The sequence below is a fragment of the Ceratotherium simum genome, chromosome 18 (genome assembly GCF_057802395.1).
Source record: "Ceratotherium simum simum isolate JZ-2026a chromosome 18, ASM5780239v1, whole genome shotgun sequence".
Lineage (NCBI taxonomy): Eukaryota > Metazoa > Chordata > Mammalia > Perissodactyla > Rhinocerotidae > Ceratotherium > Ceratotherium simum.
The window spans coordinates 11,745,075-11,765,326 of record NC_141917.1 but is presented as its reverse complement, the minus strand read 5'-3'; the positions used below and the strand labels follow the sequence as shown (position 1 = coordinate 11,765,326).

Below are 20,252 nucleotides of genomic sequence, written 5' to 3'. Positions count from 1 at the left end.
AGGAAGACTATTGAAAGAAATGACATTGAACATAGCATCCAGGTCTGGTTGGAATACTTAAAGCGTGTTATAGTTTGGCATAATGATAACAAACGTGGGATTTAGAGTCAGGAAGACTCTAAGTGAAAATACTGGCTTTGCCACTTTCTTGGTGAATAGTCTTGAGCAGGTTATTTAACCTTTTCAAACCTCAGTTTTCTCATCTATAAAACAAGGATAGTCAAATCTACGTAACAGGATTATTGAGAATTCACACAGTTTATGTAAACCCTGGAACATAGAATATGCTCAGCAAATGATAAGCATTGTCATATTATCTTTAGTATTTTAGTTTGTTTCAATTAGTCTGAGGCTTGCATAGGTTGGGCAGGCTTCTGTGGGCCTTTGGCATTCAACAGCAATATAATGCTGCTTTATGAAACAGACTTTCAGAGGAAACTTTGGAACATAGTTAGGTTGTAAGATGTCCTTTGCTAGTTATGTTGGTGAGAGCTACCCAATGACATGAACTCCCTCTGTAAGGAATTTAAAATCTCTTGTTCAAAAATGTTATTTAGATAGCCATAGTGTTTTGATACTGGTCTTTTAATTTACTCTAAGATGCAAAAAGATCAGCCTAGACAACTTTCTAAGTCTGCCTTAGCTATGACACTTTGTGACTGTGTGGTATAATGTATACATCTTTCATTATAAGCACGTATCATTTTTACAAAGTATTATGGCAAAAATTTAAACCCACTTTTTCCCAAAGCAAGGGTTTGAGAAATGAAGGGACTGGCATAATTCTCAATCATCTTGAGAGTTTATTTTGAATTATTCCTATCCCAGCTGTTTATTTATCTGGAGTCCATCTAATCTGGTGCTATACTACCCAGGAATATGCCAACCACCATTACAATCATTGTTTGTGGCCCGTTGTATACCTTTAAGGCAGGCAAGATATTCGTGTCACAGTTACCCTCAACTAAACAATGAATGATGCTTTGGTTGCAGGGAACACCCTTTCCTTTCCATAAATAGCTTCTCCCTAAACACCTGGTGAATACCTTATTCTTTTCAATTTGTTGGAAAATGGACAGTCTCCATGGAAGTTGGTGTGACCTTTTTCAACACAATGCCATTGTCCTTAGGTCTTTAACTGCTCCCTGGCATTAAAGCAATCTGTTTTGATTTTATGAGCTAATATTTTCATTGAAATGGCTTCAAGGCCACACTTACCTTGTTGGAAATATACTAAGATGGATTTGGCAAAAGATAGCAATTTAATGGGATCCATGATGCCTGGATGAAGTAGAGATCGGCTCAATAAATAGCTTGAGTATTATTTGTTTATGATCTCCTCTGTTCAGAAAAGGATTTTAAAAGTAGCCCAGTGGGTTGGTTATATCCTTTTAAGAATTATACTTACAGCATATTTTCCCTGAAACACTTTAATAGATGTTATTTATTAAACAACATATTTTATCCTATAGATGACTTACTGACTCTTTCTTTGACTTAAAATATGATTGTTCACACATTTAGGTTTTCTGAGATGGGCAAGAATAACATTTTTAAGGTGTCATTTATTTTATGGTGCTGTGAGAGTTATATGAGTTACGTGAACTTAGGTAAATCATCAGCAAAAAGATAGCAGTCAGTACCCAGTGGAGATGTTTGCTGTGGTTAGATTGACCAAATGTAAGTGATATAGCACAGGGCCCTTGGAGTGTGCTCAAAATGGATGTAAATAATATACTGATTTATAGAAGAGAACCCTTCAAGCATGTGTAGTGATACTAACATTTCTAGATAAATTCTCTGCTTAAAATGAGCTTGTGCCAACATTGGGCAATTCTTAATATTGACAATAGGTGCTCATTCACTGACCTTCTGATGTGTTCTTGATCCTGTTCTGTGTGCTTTACACATATATTTTCTGTCATTCTATCATCATCACAATACCCAGGCTTAATTATTCCCATTTTACGTATTTGGAAACAGAGGCTCAAACAGATAACCCAGACCTTGGCCAGGTGGAGCTAGGACAGAATCCAGCATCTTCTTGGCTCCAAACCTATATTACTGATTCTTAAATGTGTTTTTCTAAAATCATTTATTCCTTTACTAAATTTTAAAGTTTGTTCATCACTATGATTTATATTTCTGAGCTTAATAAATGTCAAGGTAGTAAAATAATTGAAATTAAAATAGTTAAAGCAAAAGTTTTTATAAATAGATGTTTTACAGTAAAGAAAGAAAAATCTGATAACTTTATGTGTTTAATTTGGAAGGTGGTGCCTCATTGGACCTTAAAGCTTGTCCTCCTAAGCCATCTAAATGGATCCTGGACATGACCTGGCTGAATTTGGTGGAACTCAGCAAACTTAGACAGTTTTCAGATATCCTTGATCAGGTAACTTGTGCTTTGAATAAACATAAGATAATGACCGTGAGCACCTTTCTGATTTATCACTAGCTACAATATTTGTGAAAGAGAGAGATTTCTTAATATTGTCACTCTTAAAATGGTGTTACCTGTGCTTGACCTTCCTCACAGCTCGCTCACACTCTGATAAAGCATACTTCACCCATTGCACACCAGTCTTGCAGGAAGAAATTATTTGCGCAGAAAGTTTAACTAGGGCTATCCTGGGCCGTATGTCAGTATCACCAATTGGAGATCTACAAGTAGAAAAACTGGTAGATTCAAGTAGATTAAATCATTAGGTGTACTTAGGAATTGTTGCTTTTTTTCTAGAGATTAAATGAAAAGAAATATGAACAGCTTGCCCCTAAGCGCTAGCTATCCTTCCTTGCCTCTTGTCCCTCCATCTCGTCTTCTTCCTCTCCTGCTCCTCCCATTCTCCTGCCTTAGCTAGGCATCTGGGTATGAATGCAAACACTTGGCCTCTTCTCTTTAGAAGTTATTTTTCTTGCATAATCAGTCAATTCCCATCAATTGTGTATGTGTTGGGATCATGGAAATTGGGTATAGAGAGTTGAATTGGGACAAGCCAGGAAATAGGTTCTTGAAAATTGGATGATCAGAGAGAAATCACATTGATAACGAGGTGGCTTTATTCAGCTACAAGTTGAAGGCTTCCTTTTGACCAGAAAGTGTCCTAAGGCTGGTTCTTGACTTTCCCGGTTTAAGCTGACCAGAAGCTTAAATTCTGCTATATTTTTATATTTTGGCTTACAACTGGTGATTACCATGTAATTAGAGTACAAACCATTCTTTTGGGTTAAATAACTTTCATTTGGAAGATTTTAATGCACTCTGGCTTATTCCCCTTTTCCCAGACCATTATCTGTTATTGAAGTTGCTATCTCCTGGAGATTACATGTTATGCCTGCAATCCCTCCACATTATGTAGTCTTTCATGACTGAAGGAGGTTATTATTTTTTATTCTTACATGATACTTTCTAAATACAAACCTGAATGGTTTTTTCTTTGATTAGACCTCAAGAAATACTCTTGGGGCTTTAATCAAAGGGAATGTACCAGAGAACATAAGATTGTGTTTATCTGCAGACATTATTTGTTTGTTCTATGTTTTTGAGATGCTCTCCCATGTAATGCTCATCTCTCTTTGATTTTTTAAGTTCCAAAGGATAACGGACTGTGTTCTTTTCCTTTATCAACTGCCTAAAGGAAGCAAGTGTCTGATTATTCATTTGATGATGATATTAAATGGTATATTTCAAATTACTCTAGATTAATAGAGTATTGACCAAAAAACTTCATTCAATAATAAGAATGTATTAAATGTATTTTTTTGTTCTAAGAGTGGTCCTGGGAAATGACGACATGTAAGTGAATGAGATTTGCTTCCTGATCATGAAAGGATTTCATGGAGAAAATCAGATTTCCTTAAAATAATGAAGATGAGTTTCCATTGATTTCTTTATTCTTTATAAATTTGTTTTTATACCACAAAGGTGTAGAAGAAATTAAACACCCCAGGACTCTCCCTAGTTTGAAAGCTAGCTATAGGCTAGAGTTGATACAGACTGACTTTAGAGCAAATCACGAGCAAATCATGCAAGTTTGATTTTAAACTCTCAAACTTTTTGGCTATACTAGAATATAACTATACTGGAATATAACACTTAAAAAATATCAAAGGACATCACTCACACATGTCTGGAATGGTCAGAAGGTTTGATGAAAAATATCTGTGAACTATTACTGAAATATTTTTCTGTGGTGTGAAATAGTTCTTACCCCCTGGTATTTCAGATATCAAGAAATGAGAAAATGTGGAAAATATGGTTTGATAAGGAAAACCCTGAGGAGGAACCTCTTCCAAATGCCTATGATAAATCTCTTGACTGCTTTAGACGTCTTCTCCTTATCAGATCCTGGTGTCCTGACAGAACCATTGCCCAGGTAAAAAGGTCATATTAAAAAGAATAGAAGAATATTTTAAAGGAGAATTTTCTTTTAAATTTAAAGAAATATTTAAAATATTAATCCCAATGAGAATTTTCTTGTAGGCTTCTATGTAATTTTCTAGCAAGGCAAATGTGAAAAATGAAAAAGTAAATAAAAAGTAAACTTACCGAGGTATATACATTTGCGCTAAGTGATTTAATAATCACTTGGTCTAAATGGTGCAATAAGAATGAGTGAGAAAACCATGTTTTTAAGGTGGGTATATAAGTATAACATAAAAGTAATGTATTGTTCTTCCATATCATTTTTATATTAACTCAAAAATGATATGGCTGCTCCATTTTGCTAGTAATAAAATAATGTTTCTTTAATAGGAAGAATGTGAAGGTACTACGGAGGAGACATAGACTAGAGGGAAGTGTAGCATTCCCAAACCCGTAGTCATTTCCCCAGAACATGTCACAACCCTCGGTGCAAGAAAGTAGGTTGGCCTAAAATTTTACATGTGGTTGAAATGTAAATCCTGCCTCCAGAAGATCCATCTTTTCAAAGACTTTTAATCTGCTGGTCTACCATCATGGAAATTTACCCACTAAAAAGATTTGTTGAGTCTTGCCTTCACAATTAAAAATTTAACTCTAATATTCAGCATAGGTTGATTCCTTAAGGGCTTCTTCACATAAACCATGGAGTAACAATAGGCTGGGTTTGTAATAGAATGTAGGAAGTTTTTCCTGTCACTCTCCAGAGGGAGCATTAAAAACGTATGGAGTAACTACCTCCAAGTCCACTTAGGTACTGTGAAATCATGAAAACAACTAGCTTCAATGATTTACTGAGAAAAGAAAAATGAGTTTGGCAACTCAGGGCACTGAGATCACCCTTCCTTCAGTTTTTCTTCCCAACTTTATTACTTTTATTCTACCCAAATGAGTTGTCAAACAATTGCCTTATTTAAGGGCAGTATAGAAGGGTCATGTAGTTGCTTTCCCTTTTTTAGTTTCTTTCTTTCTTTCTCTCTCTCTCTTTCTCCTCTTTGCTTGCTTGCTTCCTTCCTTCCTTCCTTCCCTCCCTTCTTCCTCCCTCCCTCCCTCCCTTCCTTCCTCCCTTCCATCCTCCCTCCCTCCTTCCCTCCCTTTTCCACTTTTTTAACCCGTAACACTTCCTTTGGTTCAATGCTGAAATTTAAGTCTCCCCCACTCCTTTGTTCCTTCCTTCCTTCCTTCCTTCCTTCCTTCCTTCCTTCCTTCCTTCCTTCCTTCCTCCTTCCCTCCTTCCCTCCTTCCTCCCTCCCTTCCTCCCTTCCATCCTCCCTCCCTCCTTCCCTCCCTTTTCCACTTTTTTAACCCGTAACACTTCCTTTGGTTCAATGCTGAAATTTAAGTCTCCCCCACTCCTTTGTTACTTTGTCATCTGCATCCTGCCTTGTGTCATCCATAGACTGATGACAGCCATGGCTTCCTAAGTGGGCTCCTGTAGTCCATTCTTGCCCACTCTAGTCCATCCTTCATATTCTAAAAGGAATGGAAATGTGATTATTCCATTCCTTTAATGGCTTAATATGACCCTTTTGATAACACCCAAGTCTTAAACAAGGTCTGGAAGACTCCTCTGGAAAAATGTTCTCTCCTCTGAAGTTGTTATTCTCGCATTAGATTCCTTTTGATTCCTGGTGATTTTCAACCAGATACTTTCTTGGAAGCATATTAGGAGGTCGGCAGTGCTGATGCATTCAATTCCCATTCCCCATAAGCAGCATCAGGCTTGTTCTCAGCATTTTCGCTGAGCATGACTACCCACATCAGGGGACGTTCAACTGCAAGAATGACACACCGTCAGAGGGCATCTCATGCTACATACACATTTGTGTCTCAAAAATACTCAACAAAGAGAGGTCAGAACAGGTAAAGAGGTTTATTTGTTCAGTTTTTTCCCCCGACTCAAAGATTGAGTCTGTGTCATTGGGACCAGATATTGGGACAAAAATGTTCTTCAGGGTTGTGTGAAGAGTAACCTGTGAAAATGTGGTACTCTATTTCCATTCATGCGAATGAGGTGTTAGCTTTCTTTATAGATCAGCAGGCTGTGCAGAAGCCTGGCTGGCCCACACTGGGATCTTACATGGGTTATACTGGATGTCTTTCTGTCCCCAATTGGTGACTTGCTCTTTTCTACTTCAAGGTCTTGCGTATGTGCTCTCTGCATGAAATGCTCACCACTCTGACTTGCCTAGCTGTCCTCTTTGTCTAGATAAATCCCACTCATCATCCCAGCATCACCTTAAATGCTCCTTTCATGAGGGAGCCTTCCCTGATATATTCCTGCAAGAATAATCTGTTTTGTGCTTTCATATCACCCTGTAAGCTGTAAAGTCCTAAAACTAGTTTATTTGCTGTTACTTGCTCAGTGCAGGGTGTTGGATTGGAGTTTAAGTTTTATAAAATGGAGAAATGCACTCTTTGTAGCACATACTCTTTCTAGCACACACATGCTTTTTTTCCATGCTCACTACATTGCAGGCTTATTTGGAATGGTCGAGTATCCTCACATAATATGTATTTGTGCCGCAGACTCATTACAACACTTAAACTTGGACACGGTTTAAACCAATGGCTGTTACCCTATTAGAAAATGTCTTTTTCCCAGGAACAAGAATTTTATCCCCAGAAAGGATCTTCAGTCATAATTTCCATTAATTGCAAAATAGACTTCCCCATAGTCTATTACAGGGATTGGCAAACTAGGGCTCACTAATAAAATTTGGTCTACTGCATGTATATGTTCAGCTGGTGAGCTAAGAATGGTTTTCAGATTTTTAAATTCCTGAAAAAAATCACAAGAAGAATAATATTTTGTGATATTTGAAAATTATATAACATTGAAATTTCAGTGACTATAAAGTTTTATTGGAACATAGCTATGCTCATTTGTTTATGGACTATCTATGGCTGCTTTTGTGCCGCAATGGTAGAGTTCAGTTGTTGCAACAGAGATTGTGTGGCCAGTAAAGCCTACAATATTTACCATCTGGCCCCTGATGTATGCAACAGAGCATGTTAGCTCATAACGTGGATGGTGATGTCCATGTTGGGTCAATGCTGAGTTCTATGGCAGTATTGGCCACTTTGAACTCCTCACTCTCCCAGAGTGGAAAGCACCTGGATCTTGATGAGGTACATTATAGAGATGCTGCAGTGCTGGCAAGTACCCGTGGCTGAGAATGAAACTTGTAGAATGCCTAAGCATCCAGCCTTTGAAGTCCTTCCTGATCACAAAGCACACTGCCTCAATGACTGTGACTGAATGCACACCTAGAGAAGACTTTTAGAGAAGCCAAAGAACATGTCAGAGGCCTGCAGAAAAAATGTGCAGGCATTTATACTTAGGTTAGAGAATTTGATACTGGATGTGGCCAATCTAGAAGAAATATTGAGATACAAAAATAAATGGCATCCTGTGCTCCAAATTCAACTGGACTGAAGTCCACCTCATCAGAACTTCTCCCAAGCAATGAAGCTAGTAAAGAAGTGAGGAATGGGCGATCATCTCCGTGAGTGGGGGGCCCATGCACCAGAGGGTTCTTTCATTGCCACTGGCCAAACACTGCCAGCCGGGGCCCCAACTGCCGCTTCTTGGACCTTTGGGAGGCCGGGTGGGGTGCCTTTCCCCAAAGTCATCTAGAGATAATTGCCAAGGCAGGAAAACCTGTACACTTTACCAAATTGGCATGCCTCTTAATCTGCCATTGATGTGGTGGCCTGAACATTATGGGGAGGGATTATGACTTGAAAGAAGGAGAAGGGACCCCATAGCAAAATGGCCAAACCCTTTCCGAATTAGCTACTATGAGTTTAGGGAATGGGAATGCACATCTTTATCTTTGCATTCTTATGGGGAAGATGGGTATTTCATGGCAGACTACTTTGAAAAGAGATCCTTTACCCCGTGATGTGGATGATAAAGATTGTTTGGGGAATGTCCACAAACCAGAAGGAATCAGGAGAAACACTCTGGGCATTCAACAGTCTAGACAGCTGGCACCCATTTCGCCTTTTGCCAAGATTCGAGAGGAGATAGAGAGGTAAGCTGGAAGATTCGCTTATGTAGCCACTACCCTCCCACTCTAACCTGCAAAGATGGTAAACATGAGTGGGGGACATCATCCTAATTTGTAATATCAGAGACCTGGGGTATGGCAATAACTTTGAGGATATATAGAGTGTAGCTAGATACTCAAAGTGGAGGAAGAGCCTATATTACTGACTGAAATCAAACTCTGGATGTTTTTAAGTCAAAGACAACAGTTTAACCATCTCCACCTCCTCTTTGGTCCAGGTCTATCTGAAGCTTCTCTGATTTAAGGGAAGTCCTGCCTACAGCTGTTTTGTGTTTCTCTAGGAATGGGAGTGGGGAGGCTCGCTTACCCAGCCCTTGGAAAGATTACGGGTCATGTTGCACCCACAGCTGGACTCTGCTTATTATGTGAGAATGATTCTTCTGGGGAATCCCACTGAGGAGAGAAACTTGGGTTTTACCCCCTTGGGGTGGAGAAGATATCAGAATAGGAAGAAAAAAAATTTTTTGAGGGAATCCAATTATTTACCAGGGGGAGAATTTATACCAAGGGTCATACTCACAATAGTATTTGTTGAAAAATAAATAATAATTCTTTACCTTGTTTGAAAAAAGGACTATGTTGTTATTAGAAATATTTTTATATAGTTGATAATGTACTTGACAAAGTCTGTGATATTGTGAGCATGGATTTAAGTAAAAAAAGAAAAAATTAATAGTAAAGGGGATAAACCAAAAACGGAAAGGGATGGTGACAATGATTAGGAGAAAACTTATGGATTAAATCTTTAAAAAATTCATTCTTTCATTCAATAAGTATCCAATAAATTTCATTCAGTAAGTGGTCATTCAGTAATTATTTATTTGATAAGTACCCATTAAATTCCAGACATTGTGCTGCTTACTTGATTATTCGAATGCATACATTTCCCTCAAAGCATTCTAAATAATAGAATTGCCTAATATTTTTATTTTTTATGTCTAGCAGGAAGCAGCCATTGTATTGTTATAGATCCCAGATGAGGAGTCAGCCAACTTGGCTTCTGGTTCTAACGGTATGATTGTGAGTTTGGCAAGTGACACTGCCTCCCCATCTACAGAGTGGGGATTCAAACAGACAAGACTTCTCAGCTCTATTTCACTGGCAGGGTTACTGTGGACATCATTGAGATAATATGCAAAATTGAATTTTGGAAATCACACCGCGTTATATCCATGACGGAGTTGGAACTAGTTTTGGTGACGCATGTATTGTTTTTGGCAGGCCCGCAAGTACATCGCGGACTCCATGGGAGCGAACTATGCAGAAGGGGTCATCCTGGACTTGGAAAAGACGTGGGAGGAATCTGATCCGAGGACACCACTCATCTGTCTCTTGTCTATGGGCTCAGACCCCGCGGGTTCTATCATCGCCTTGGGGAGGAGATTAAGCATGGACACCCGTTATGTGTCCATGGGCCAGGGCCAGGAAGCGCGTGCTCGGAAGCTCTTACAGCAGACCATGGCGAATGTGAGCCAAATGTCCACTTGTGTGTTGTGCTGTTGTTTTTACAGGTTAGGGAGTAGCAATGCAGGAAAGAGCTTATGAATCATTAAGAGTTTAAATTTACGTACTGCATGCTGTTTACTAAGTAGAGAAAAGTGTCATGTCTTCTAGAAAATTTTCGTGGAAAAACACATACAGTGTAAAACTTTTTATGCTGAGCTTCGACCTATGGAAAACTTACCCAACCAGAACATCTTATTTCCCAACCAGTTCGCGTGATGCTAAACCCACTCCAGATCCCAAACCTCTGTGGCTTTCACAGCCCTGCCCCCTCTGCCAAATATTCCAGCCACTTTAGCTCTGCTCTTGGAGTCCCCAACACTCCAGAATCCACAATGCCATACCTTTCTTGGGTTCCAGAATGCCTAATCTGTGCCCTGGAGTCCCCCAGGCCTGGCCCCTGTCCCAGAGGCCAGGCATCTGTGATTACCCTGAGACAGTGCCCGACGTTTTAGGAAACCTGGCCTGTCGCCTTCCAGGGTGGGGCTCCTGGAGCCCGTTGTGGCTTGTAAAGTCTACAGCATACAGAGCATGTCATGCTCAGGCCTGGCGTGGGAGCCTCTAAGTGCTGGAAACCACATGGCGTCCCTGCTAGGGACAATCAAGGCCAGAGCTGGGGCACTTTCATGGACTCAAGTTAATTGAATGCAGAAGGCCCTCCATTTCAACTCCAGAACTTGGGCTCCAGGACAGGGCACTCACGTATTTACTTTGGTCTAGCCTTTTCTGGGGTGTCTGGCTCTGCCTGGAGGATCCCTTCACTCTTGCTCCCCTCTTCCTCCACACTTTGGCCTAGCAAGGTGGCAGAACCACTTGGCTTCTCATTCATACTGGAGAAAATGCAGTCTTGGTCTAGATGCCTCTCTGGCCCTTTCTGGACTTTTCTGGACCAGACCTTACTTCTTCCCTGAGACTGAGCTCTCCCCCATGTTTCAAGACTCCTTCTGTGCTCTCCAGGGAATCCCCTTACTGAGGATAGAACTGGCTGTTTCTCATTCTCCCAACCCCCAGCTGCTCAGCCCACCATGAAATCACTGAGTTTTAGGTCCTGGCTTCTGAATCTAGAACCTTACCACTGTGCTACCTCCTGGTCCCTTTCCCCTGGTCTAGAACTCAGCCCACTGGGTTCTAGAATCTCCATATTTACCTTGAGGCACTTGCATCCCAAGCCATACCCTCCCCCCAGCTTTGGTGAAAGGGAGGGGCCCCTCACGTGTGCCATGCTGTGTCTGATGCACTTAGTTTGCAGTTGGGAGGGAAAGGGCAGAAAGGGTGTGATTGAATTGTGTCCAGAGATGAAAAAATACATCTATCTTTAAGAATCCCAGGTCTGGTTCAACATGAAGGCTTGATGGGCCTCCATCCTGGCCCCTCCCTCCTCTCCCCGCCCTCCTCTCTTCTCCTCTATTTCTCCCTCTGTCTATTACTGTACTTGGAACAAAAACACTAACATTAATAGGGCACTTATTTAACTTGAATTTAAAATAAATAATTGCATAACTAATAATTATAGTTTCAGGCAACTAAATTAGAATTTAAATGGGATATTTTTAGCCTTCAGTTTATTCATGTTTTCTGTTTAGTAGTTTAATTTTAAGTAAAATGAAAAATGTTTTTCCTATTACTAGCATGCTTATAACTTGTCAGAGACAATAGGTTTTTTAAAAGTTTGTAAGAAAGGTTTGAGGCAATATGATAGAATGAACCAACTACCCAAGAGTAGCAAAATGGATGATCTACCCAGTAAGAAGAACAACAGAACCTTTAGTACAGAAGGCGGCAGTACCCAAGAACAACCTTGGCTAAGGGATTCCCTGGGTGAAGACTGAAGCATCCAAGTTATTACCTAAGAAACTTAGATGAGGATTCACCTGTGTGCTGGATGCAAGAGAGCAACTAAAGCCTTTTTGCTGTTATGCTTTATATTTAATTTCTTTTTTTTTTTGAATTTTGGGCAGTATCAATAAAATTTTTCAAAGGACAAAAATTAGATAGTTTGTTTATTCAGCAGGGCTCTATACTTCTGAAGAAAATATAAGGGAATGTGTGAAATTCCAAAATGATCAGTTTTATGTGTAACTCTACTAAGATTTTTGATCTGGTGCTTGCTTTGTTTCTTGGAAAGAGAAATAACTCAGGCTGCACTAGACAAATCTAGATGATCCAAAATTACAGAGTCAAGAAAACAACTCAAGATTATGATCTGGATATTGTAGATGATTTTAGCAAAAATATTCTATAGATTAGATATTGAGTAAATTATTAATGCATGACCTAAAATTTTGCTTGTGTTGCTTTATGCAAGGAAACTTCTTATGCTTATAGAATAATTTATAGGAAAGATATGGCTTATTGTTTTCTAAGGCTCTTGTTCTTAGAGTGGTCAGATTCCCCAGAGAAGGTTCCTCCACATTCTAGAGAATATATGCCCCGCTGCCAGTATTCTGGGAAACTCAGTGGGAGAAGGGAGGAGTAGGTCTCAAAATTCATGTGCTGAAGTTTATTTATTTTATTTTTGCAGAGGAAGATTAGCCCTGAGCTAACATCTGTGCCAGTCTTCCTCCACTTTCTATGTCGGTTGCCACCACAGCTTGGCTGATGAGTGGGTTAGGTCCGTGCCCAGAATCTGAACCCATAAACCCAGGCTGCCGAAGCAGAGCACACTGAACTTAACCACTACACCATGGGGCCAGCCCCAAACTTTCTTTTACCTGTTTTCAGTGAGATTCTTATACCCTTAATATGGTGATGTCTCTACTCCAAACCCTGTCTGTTTTGCTGTCCAAAGAAAATCGGCTTTCCATCTTGCTTTAGGAGAGCCAGGAACATGTCGGGGGTCTGGACTTGCAATCTTGTGTTAGCCTATCTTCTTACTCCACTTCCAGAGGGACCTCTCGTCACCTGTTCTTGAGTGTTTGGGGAGTTATGTAGTACAAATAGGCTGCGTCTCAGCTTTCCCCAAATGCCAGTTGCGAATTCCACTTTCTTGAGTCCATTTTAAATGTAATTGATATTGTTTTCACCCTCACTGTCTTTATCCGTAAGAGTTCATGCCTTTAAAAAAGTCCCTTCACTGTAGTTTTCATGGAGTTTGGGGGAGGGAGCTGAGCTCAACAGATCTTTTCAATCAACCATCTTTACTTGGAAGTATTGTTATCTCTTTTTATGTTTGACTTTGGTTATTTTCATAACTCCTACCATATATTATTACTATGATTGGCGTGCTAGTATACTGTGGGACAAATACATGGAACAAGAAAAAAATATATCTTATGTCAGTTAAACAGTATTTTATCCTTAGATTTGACCTAGATTAATTTAAAGTGGTTATTGTGGTTTTCTATTAAATTTTCCTCACTTAATTTCTAAAGAACATACTAATTTAAATCTCTGGGTGAAACACAAAGTAGCCTAATTTCCATTTACTGTTGTTGACTTAGGGAGGATGGGCCCTTCTGCAGAATTGTCATCTGGGACTCGATTTCATGGATGAGCTAATGGATACAATTATAGAAACTGAGATTGTGCACAATGCTTTCCGCCTATGGGTGACCACTGAGGTTCATAAGCAGTTTCCCATTACACTCCTTCAGATGTCCATTAAATTTGCCAATGAGCCTCCACAGGGCCTCCGGGCAGGATTGAAAAGAACATATGGTGGTAAGTCAAGGAATACTTCCAAGTTTGTGGGATTCTTGTACTTAAATTGTTTTCTTAAAGAAATTATAAAAACAGAATTGGCTGAGATATTATAGCACATAGTACTATTATTTAACATGATGGGAGGGGATAGACCCCTTGGGCATGCTCCGTGTGGAATATACTCTGGCAATGTTAGGGCATCAGAGCTGGGATTTCCCACCTTATATTTTTCCTATTTTCCCAATATTGCTCTACTTCCCAATATTGCTGTTCTCTGCCAGACACCTGCCTTTTCATGCTAACATCTAAAATTGATAATTTCATCATTTATGGTCTTCATGCTCCATACCTAAAGTAGGACAGTAGCCTCTTCCAAGAGGAGAGGCTGTATTAAAATTATGGCCTGCTTTCATTTCATGAAGCCATATGTCAGAATGTTAGCTAAGTTAGAAATCAAACAATAGCCGCAAACCAGACGAGAATGCCCCTCCAATCACACCTGGGACTGAGGTTATTCTCCTTGCCTTTGCTTCCTCTGCTTCATAGCTTCCTGTCTGGGACTTGGGGTCATGAAAAGAGCATGGACCTCGAAGTCAGAAATCCTAATTCTGGTCCTTCCTGAACAAATGCTTTGTTCTCTTGGTGGCTGGTCACTCAAACAACCAGAGTTTCAATTTTTTTGTATGCAAAATAGGGACAATAAAATCTATCTGGGACAATTGGAATACATTTTAATAAAATTTATTTAATAAAATTTTATTCTTTAATAATAAAATAGTGTACTTCATAATAATAATGAATATAATAATTGTTACATGTCAATCTCAAAAATCTGTAGAGATTTTTTTTTAGAGTTGCTAACAAGGCTCAAATTCCTGCCAATCTACAAGGTAATATGGGGATAAAATAGATGTGGAAGGATCATGACAGTTAAAAAAATTACCAAATGAAAAGATATATAATAATATATACGTATATAATAATCATAATTATTTGGGACATATAGTCAGACTGCAGTGGGCTTCTATATAAACCATACTAATTAATTTTAAATTATTAGTAGTGTATAAAAGCGTATTCAACCTGAGTACATGCCCCAAATAATAATAATTATTATGATGTATATAATTATTCCATTTATTATATATTATTATTATCAGCAGTAGTAGTAGTATTTATTTATTGCCATCACTCTTCCACCTCTATTTTTATCCCCACATTATCTTGTTAGATCAGCAGGAACTTGACCCATATTAGCAAGACCTCACTCCCCAAATCTCTTTGCAGTTTTCAGAGAGAAATGCCCTCCAGACACCCAAAAGTTAAATTATAATTGTCATATGAATGTGATAAAAATTATTCATGATAAGCGATGTTTAATATCAGGAATTTACAAAAATAATTAATAACATAAAAATAACAGAAAATAAAGATATTTGAGAGATGACACAATTTTTCACCCAACTGGCCATGACAGGTGTGAGCCAAGACCTGCTGGATGTGAGCACCGTGGCCCAGTGGAAGCCCATGCTGTATGCAGTGGCTTTCCTGCACTCCACGGTCCAGGAGAGGCGGAAGTTTGGTCCCCTGGGGTGGAACATCCCCTATGAATTCAATCAAGCCGACTTTAATGCCACTGTGCAGTTCATCCAAAACCACTTAGATGACATGGATATCAAAAAGGTATTGTTGTGTGCACTGCTTCATGCCACTGGGGATTGTGGGCTTGGATCTAACATGACTGCCCAGCTTTGGGGTAAATCCTGTAAGAGTGATGATTTTCTGTGCTTGCAAAGTCATAATCTTTAAATCATAGCAACTTGGGTCATACTTGCCTCTTGAGTTCAGGTAAAAAATGGACAAATTTTGATTATATTTTTATTTTTCAAAGGCAAGTTGACATTACATATAAGACAACCTAAAAGGGTCTGTTGGGGTGGGGGGAAACTGAATGGGGAAACTTGTTTTTTAAAATCCTAAAAAATGAAAATAAGAGTCTAGATTAATTTTGAAGTGTGTGCTTTTTAAAGAACTGCCTCAATATTCTCAAAAAATGAACATTTTTTCCTTTGAAATTAAAGTATGAAAACGTATGAATGCATCAGGGAGTTTCCCTCAAATCATGAACACGAACTTTGAGTAATGTTCGTGTTTGCCTATTTCATTTCCTTTCTGGACTTTTCGCATTACTGATGAAGAATGAATAGATGAATGAATGAATGAATGACATCGATGACAATGAACATAGATGTTATTTGGCACGGAAAATGAGGATGAGATAGTAGTCGGTTCTACAATATTATTTTATAAATTTTCCCAGGGCGTCTCCTGGACCACCATCCGCTACATGATAGGGGAGATTCAATATGGAGGCAGAGTCACTGATGACTACGATAAGAGATTGTTGAACACGTTTGCTAAGGTTTGGTTCAGTGAAAATATGTTTGGACCAGATTTCAGCTTTTACCAAGGATATAATATTCCAAAATGCAGCACGGTGGATAACTATCTTCACTATATTCAGGTTTGTCAACTTCAGAATTTTATGCATAGGGCAAATATCGGCAGCCATTTGACCTTTCCAATATTTATTTACACTGCAAGTACTTCTTTTAAAATAAACTTTAATGGTGACACATATTGAAACTTCCACCATAGATGCTTTCTTCCTATGTTTATATTCATCTAATGATTAGAATGTTTATATTTGTTCTGAGTGTGTGTTTTGTGTGAATTCCCTCCCTCTCTTCTCTTTTAATGCCTCAGTGAGGAATATTGTTTGGGGAGATGATAGATGGGGCAGATTTAGAACTCGAGAACCTACACAAATCCCCTGGAACTCTCAGCCATAAGACTTCAGCTCCCTGTGGTAATAGGACAAAGACAGCCTCTTGTCTCAGTCTGTTCTGTTTTTCAAAACACTTGCCTTATCCTGTGACATCTGTTCCTTAATCCTGGCCTAATGGGCAGCATATGAGTAGGTTCGGGAACCCGCTCTGTACAAGGGCTTCCTCTAAGACCGGGTTTCTCAACTTCGCCACCATTGACATTCAGGGCTGGATACTTCTTTGTAGTGGGGGGCTGTCCTGGTAGAATCATTAGCAGCCTCCCTGGTCTCTACTCACTAGATGTCAGAAGCACCCCCAACCCAGTTGTGACAACTAAATAATGTCTCCAGACATCACCAAATCGCCAAAAACACCCCCGAGTGAGAAGCACTGCTCTAAGAAGGAATAAGATTTTGACAGGAAACTTGGGAAAAAATTTGATTTGTGTTTCAAGGTAACTACATTTCCTGTCTCTATATCTTGAATGCATTAGATCATTATTTAGCAATCTCTTTTGCCTCTGTCTGTGATTTATCTTAGAGTCAACAAACTAAAGCACAACAGCCCCAAAGGGCTAAATTTATCAGTACATTTAGAGGTTCTGTGATATATAAATGTAATGAGTTTATCATATATTACCACCTCTACACTTTTATTCATTCAAATCAACAAGTGTATATGTCTTAACTGTACTATATGTGTCTTTAAATCATTAGCACTGAGTAGAAAAATGCCTATGAAGGTATAAATTTAGGTATGCATGTACATATGTTTATTTATATACACCTAATTTCACAATGAAGTTGAGATAGCTTGTAAGAAGACATATAAAAAGGAATCAAATAAGGGAGTAGAATGGAGGGAAAATATGAATAAGACAATAATAAAGTTAAGGATACAATTCACACAAAGAAATATATGTCAAATTGTAGGTAAATTTTCTTTTTTTCAAGTAGCTTAAGGAGTTTTTGGCTACTTCTTCTACTTCTGATTGTCTTTTGCTGTCTGTTTTTATCTCTGATTTTGTTGCTCTCTCAATACTTCTTTTTTCCTAATCTCTGTCTTTCTCCCTAGGAGAGTACAATTCCCACTTGCAGCCTTATTTGGGTCATAATTGTTAAAACTGTAATTTTCTGGTGTCTTAATCGTAGTAACCATTAGTTATACAACATTTAAACAACTGGTTTGAGTTAGATTAGATCTTCACAAAACAAAATACCAATCCACAGGTCCCTTTCCATCTCACATATTATAAAACATGACAGTATTTCTGATTAAATTTACTTGAGGTACAGACCTTAAAGAATAATGTTTCTCAATGTTAATTTTTTTCAAGGAAACTTTTGACCCTTTTCTGTAGAAATTATTCAGATTGTAGCCTGACACAAGTAAGACATATCATGTAAATGCTTATCCTAACAAAAACGTGTGTATTTCCTAAGACAGTATAATTTAACTGCTTGCGTCAGTAGTCTGTGCTTACGTGGGGTCTTGTCCTTCAGAGCTTGCCCACCTATGACAGCCCCGAGGTGTTTGGGCTGCACCCCAATGCCGACATCACCTACCAGAGCAAGCTGGGCAAGGATGTGCTGGACACCATCCTGGGCATCCAGCCCCAGGACAGCTCTGCAGGAGGGGACGAGACCCGGGAGGCTGTGGTGGCCCGGCTGGCTGATGATATGCTGGAAAAGCTGCCCCCAGACTATGGTCCATTTGAAGTGAGTTGAAACCCTAACAAAATGTCAGCTGTGCATGTGTCTGTTTGGTTGGGAGGCTTGAGGAACGAGGGCAACTATAATTTTTCTGAAATTAAAAAATTATCTAAAAAATTCACTTCCTGAAGAACCAGAAAAAGAAGTTTTTAAATCTATAAATGTAATCATTTCAAAATATAATCATAAAGAAGCCTGATGATAATGTTAATATTCATAAATAAATTACAAGTGTCTACACTGATGGGTTAGGATTGCTTTTCTAGAATTTTCCCGTGACGTACTTCACGTTGTCATTTGTTCAAAGGAAAGTAATGTATTCTTAGAGTAAAGCGCCTGATTATTTAAATAAATGCTGTGTAATTTAATGCACACCTTAAATTTCAGGCCTTCTTAATTTCAGGGAGTGTATATTTATATCATTAGCTCTTTGCAGCTTCTTCATCTTGTAGGTTTTGAAAATTGATTTGTCTTTTTAATAGGTGAGTAACTTCTAAGCAAAATGTATGATTTTTTAGACATTTTACCAAATATTGTGAAAAGATTTCCCATGGTAACATTTGGAAATCTTTGATAAAAGCAAAAGTAAGTGGCTTACTTTTTCCATGGAGTCTTATGAGATGACCTGGACTAACTGTGTGATACTTTTGTCACAGGACCACCACGTTTCTTTGTCTATTACCCCTCTTCCACCTGGTTTTCAAAAGGAAACCTGCAGCCTTTTCTTTCTTTAGCATCCTATTACTTTCCACAAAGCAGGCCATTTTGGCTGTTAGGACTACAGACTGAACTCAAGGACCTGTCACCAAGGGAATTATTTCCCTGGGAAGAAACTCTGATCACTTGCTTGGAGAAAATCAATACTACTATCAGCTTTCATAAGCACCTTTCATTATCATATCAGGAAAGAGGTCATTCTTATCTAACAGTGGTTGAAATATTTATGAAGCAGTAAAAATATCTAAAAATATAATAATAATTACTTAAATAAATATGATAAATAATGGGGTTTAGAAGTGTCTCTCTCCTTTTGCTGAATTTGTCAGTGCTGCCTTAGGACAAAGCAACTCACCCTAGCACAATATCTGATCCATAGAAGACTCTCAATTAATACTTGCAAGATGGAAATGAATGGGCGGGTGGGTGGGTAGATGAATGAATGGATGCTCCAATGGAAAAAATAGAAAGCTTTTAAAATAAAGTCTAGTTTTTTGAGGCAACCAGCAGAATGGTTTTGTATGTGTACATGTGCGTTTGTGTGTGTTTGGAAATCTGAGATTGGCAGTAAGTGAATATTTCCCAGTAGGTGCATTTGCTATTTGGAAGGCTGTGTGGTTGTACATTTTATATTCTTTTGTGAATTAATGGCTGCCTGTTCTTTTCCACATGGGATGAAGAATTGGCTGGTCATCTAACAGATGTTTTCTTTTTTATTTCTTCTCTGCTTTCTGGCAGTAAAAAAAATAAAAGCTTACTATTTATGGCATTGTAAAATTTCAGGCCTTTTCAGAAGCCCAAGGGTACCAGTTGCATAAACATTAGTAACTGTCCAATTTTTAACATGCGCTGAATATCTCCATGGCAGGTCAAAGAGATGCTGCAGAAGATGGGGCCGTTCCAGCCGATGAACATTTTCCTCAGGCAGGAGATAGACAGAATGCAGAGGGTACTCACTCTGGTCCGAAGCACCCTGACCGAACTGAAACTTGCTATTGATGGCACCATCATCATGAGTGAAAATCTACGAAATGCATTGAATTGCATGTTTGACGCCAGAATTCCTGCTCGGTGGAAAAAAGTACGTTTAAGTCTGCTCTTATTCTGCCTAATCACTTTATTGTTGTGAATAGTTGTAATTGGCAAGCAGAAAAGCATCTAAGGATAATTTATTTAAAAGCGTTCTTTTGCTTAGGGACTAATCCCCTTATAGCCTTGTATTTTTAGATTGTAGGTAGGGAAGGAAATTATTTAGCATCTCCCACATATCAGGGGCTCTAGTAGGCAATTTACATGCATTATTTCATTTGAATCTTGCATTTTATTGCCCTCATTTCACAAATGAGGAACT

The 20,252-nt window shown here is 38.7% G+C and overlaps 1 protein-coding gene across 1 annotated transcript in view; it reads left to right on the top strand.

Moving 5' to 3' along the window:
- DNAH5 (dynein axonemal heavy chain 5) overlaps nt 1-20,252 on the top strand; it is a 271,398-nt gene that overhangs the window by 234,675 nt on the left and 16,471 nt on the right. Inside the window, exons 69-76 of the mRNA XM_087443140.1 lie at nt 2,274-2,395; nt 4,227-4,376; nt 9,721-9,966; nt 13,443-13,662; nt 15,122-15,327; nt 15,965-16,168; nt 17,975-18,190; nt 19,770-19,982. Of these exons, the coding sequence (XP_087299266.1) occupies nt 2,274-2,395; nt 4,227-4,376; nt 9,721-9,966; nt 13,443-13,662; nt 15,122-15,327; nt 15,965-16,168; nt 17,975-18,190; nt 19,770-19,982 (1,577 nt within the window). The remainder of the gene's footprint in view (nt 1-2,273; nt 2,396-4,226; nt 4,377-9,720; nt 9,967-13,442; nt 13,663-15,121; nt 15,328-15,964; nt 16,169-17,974; nt 18,191-19,769; nt 19,983-20,252) is intronic.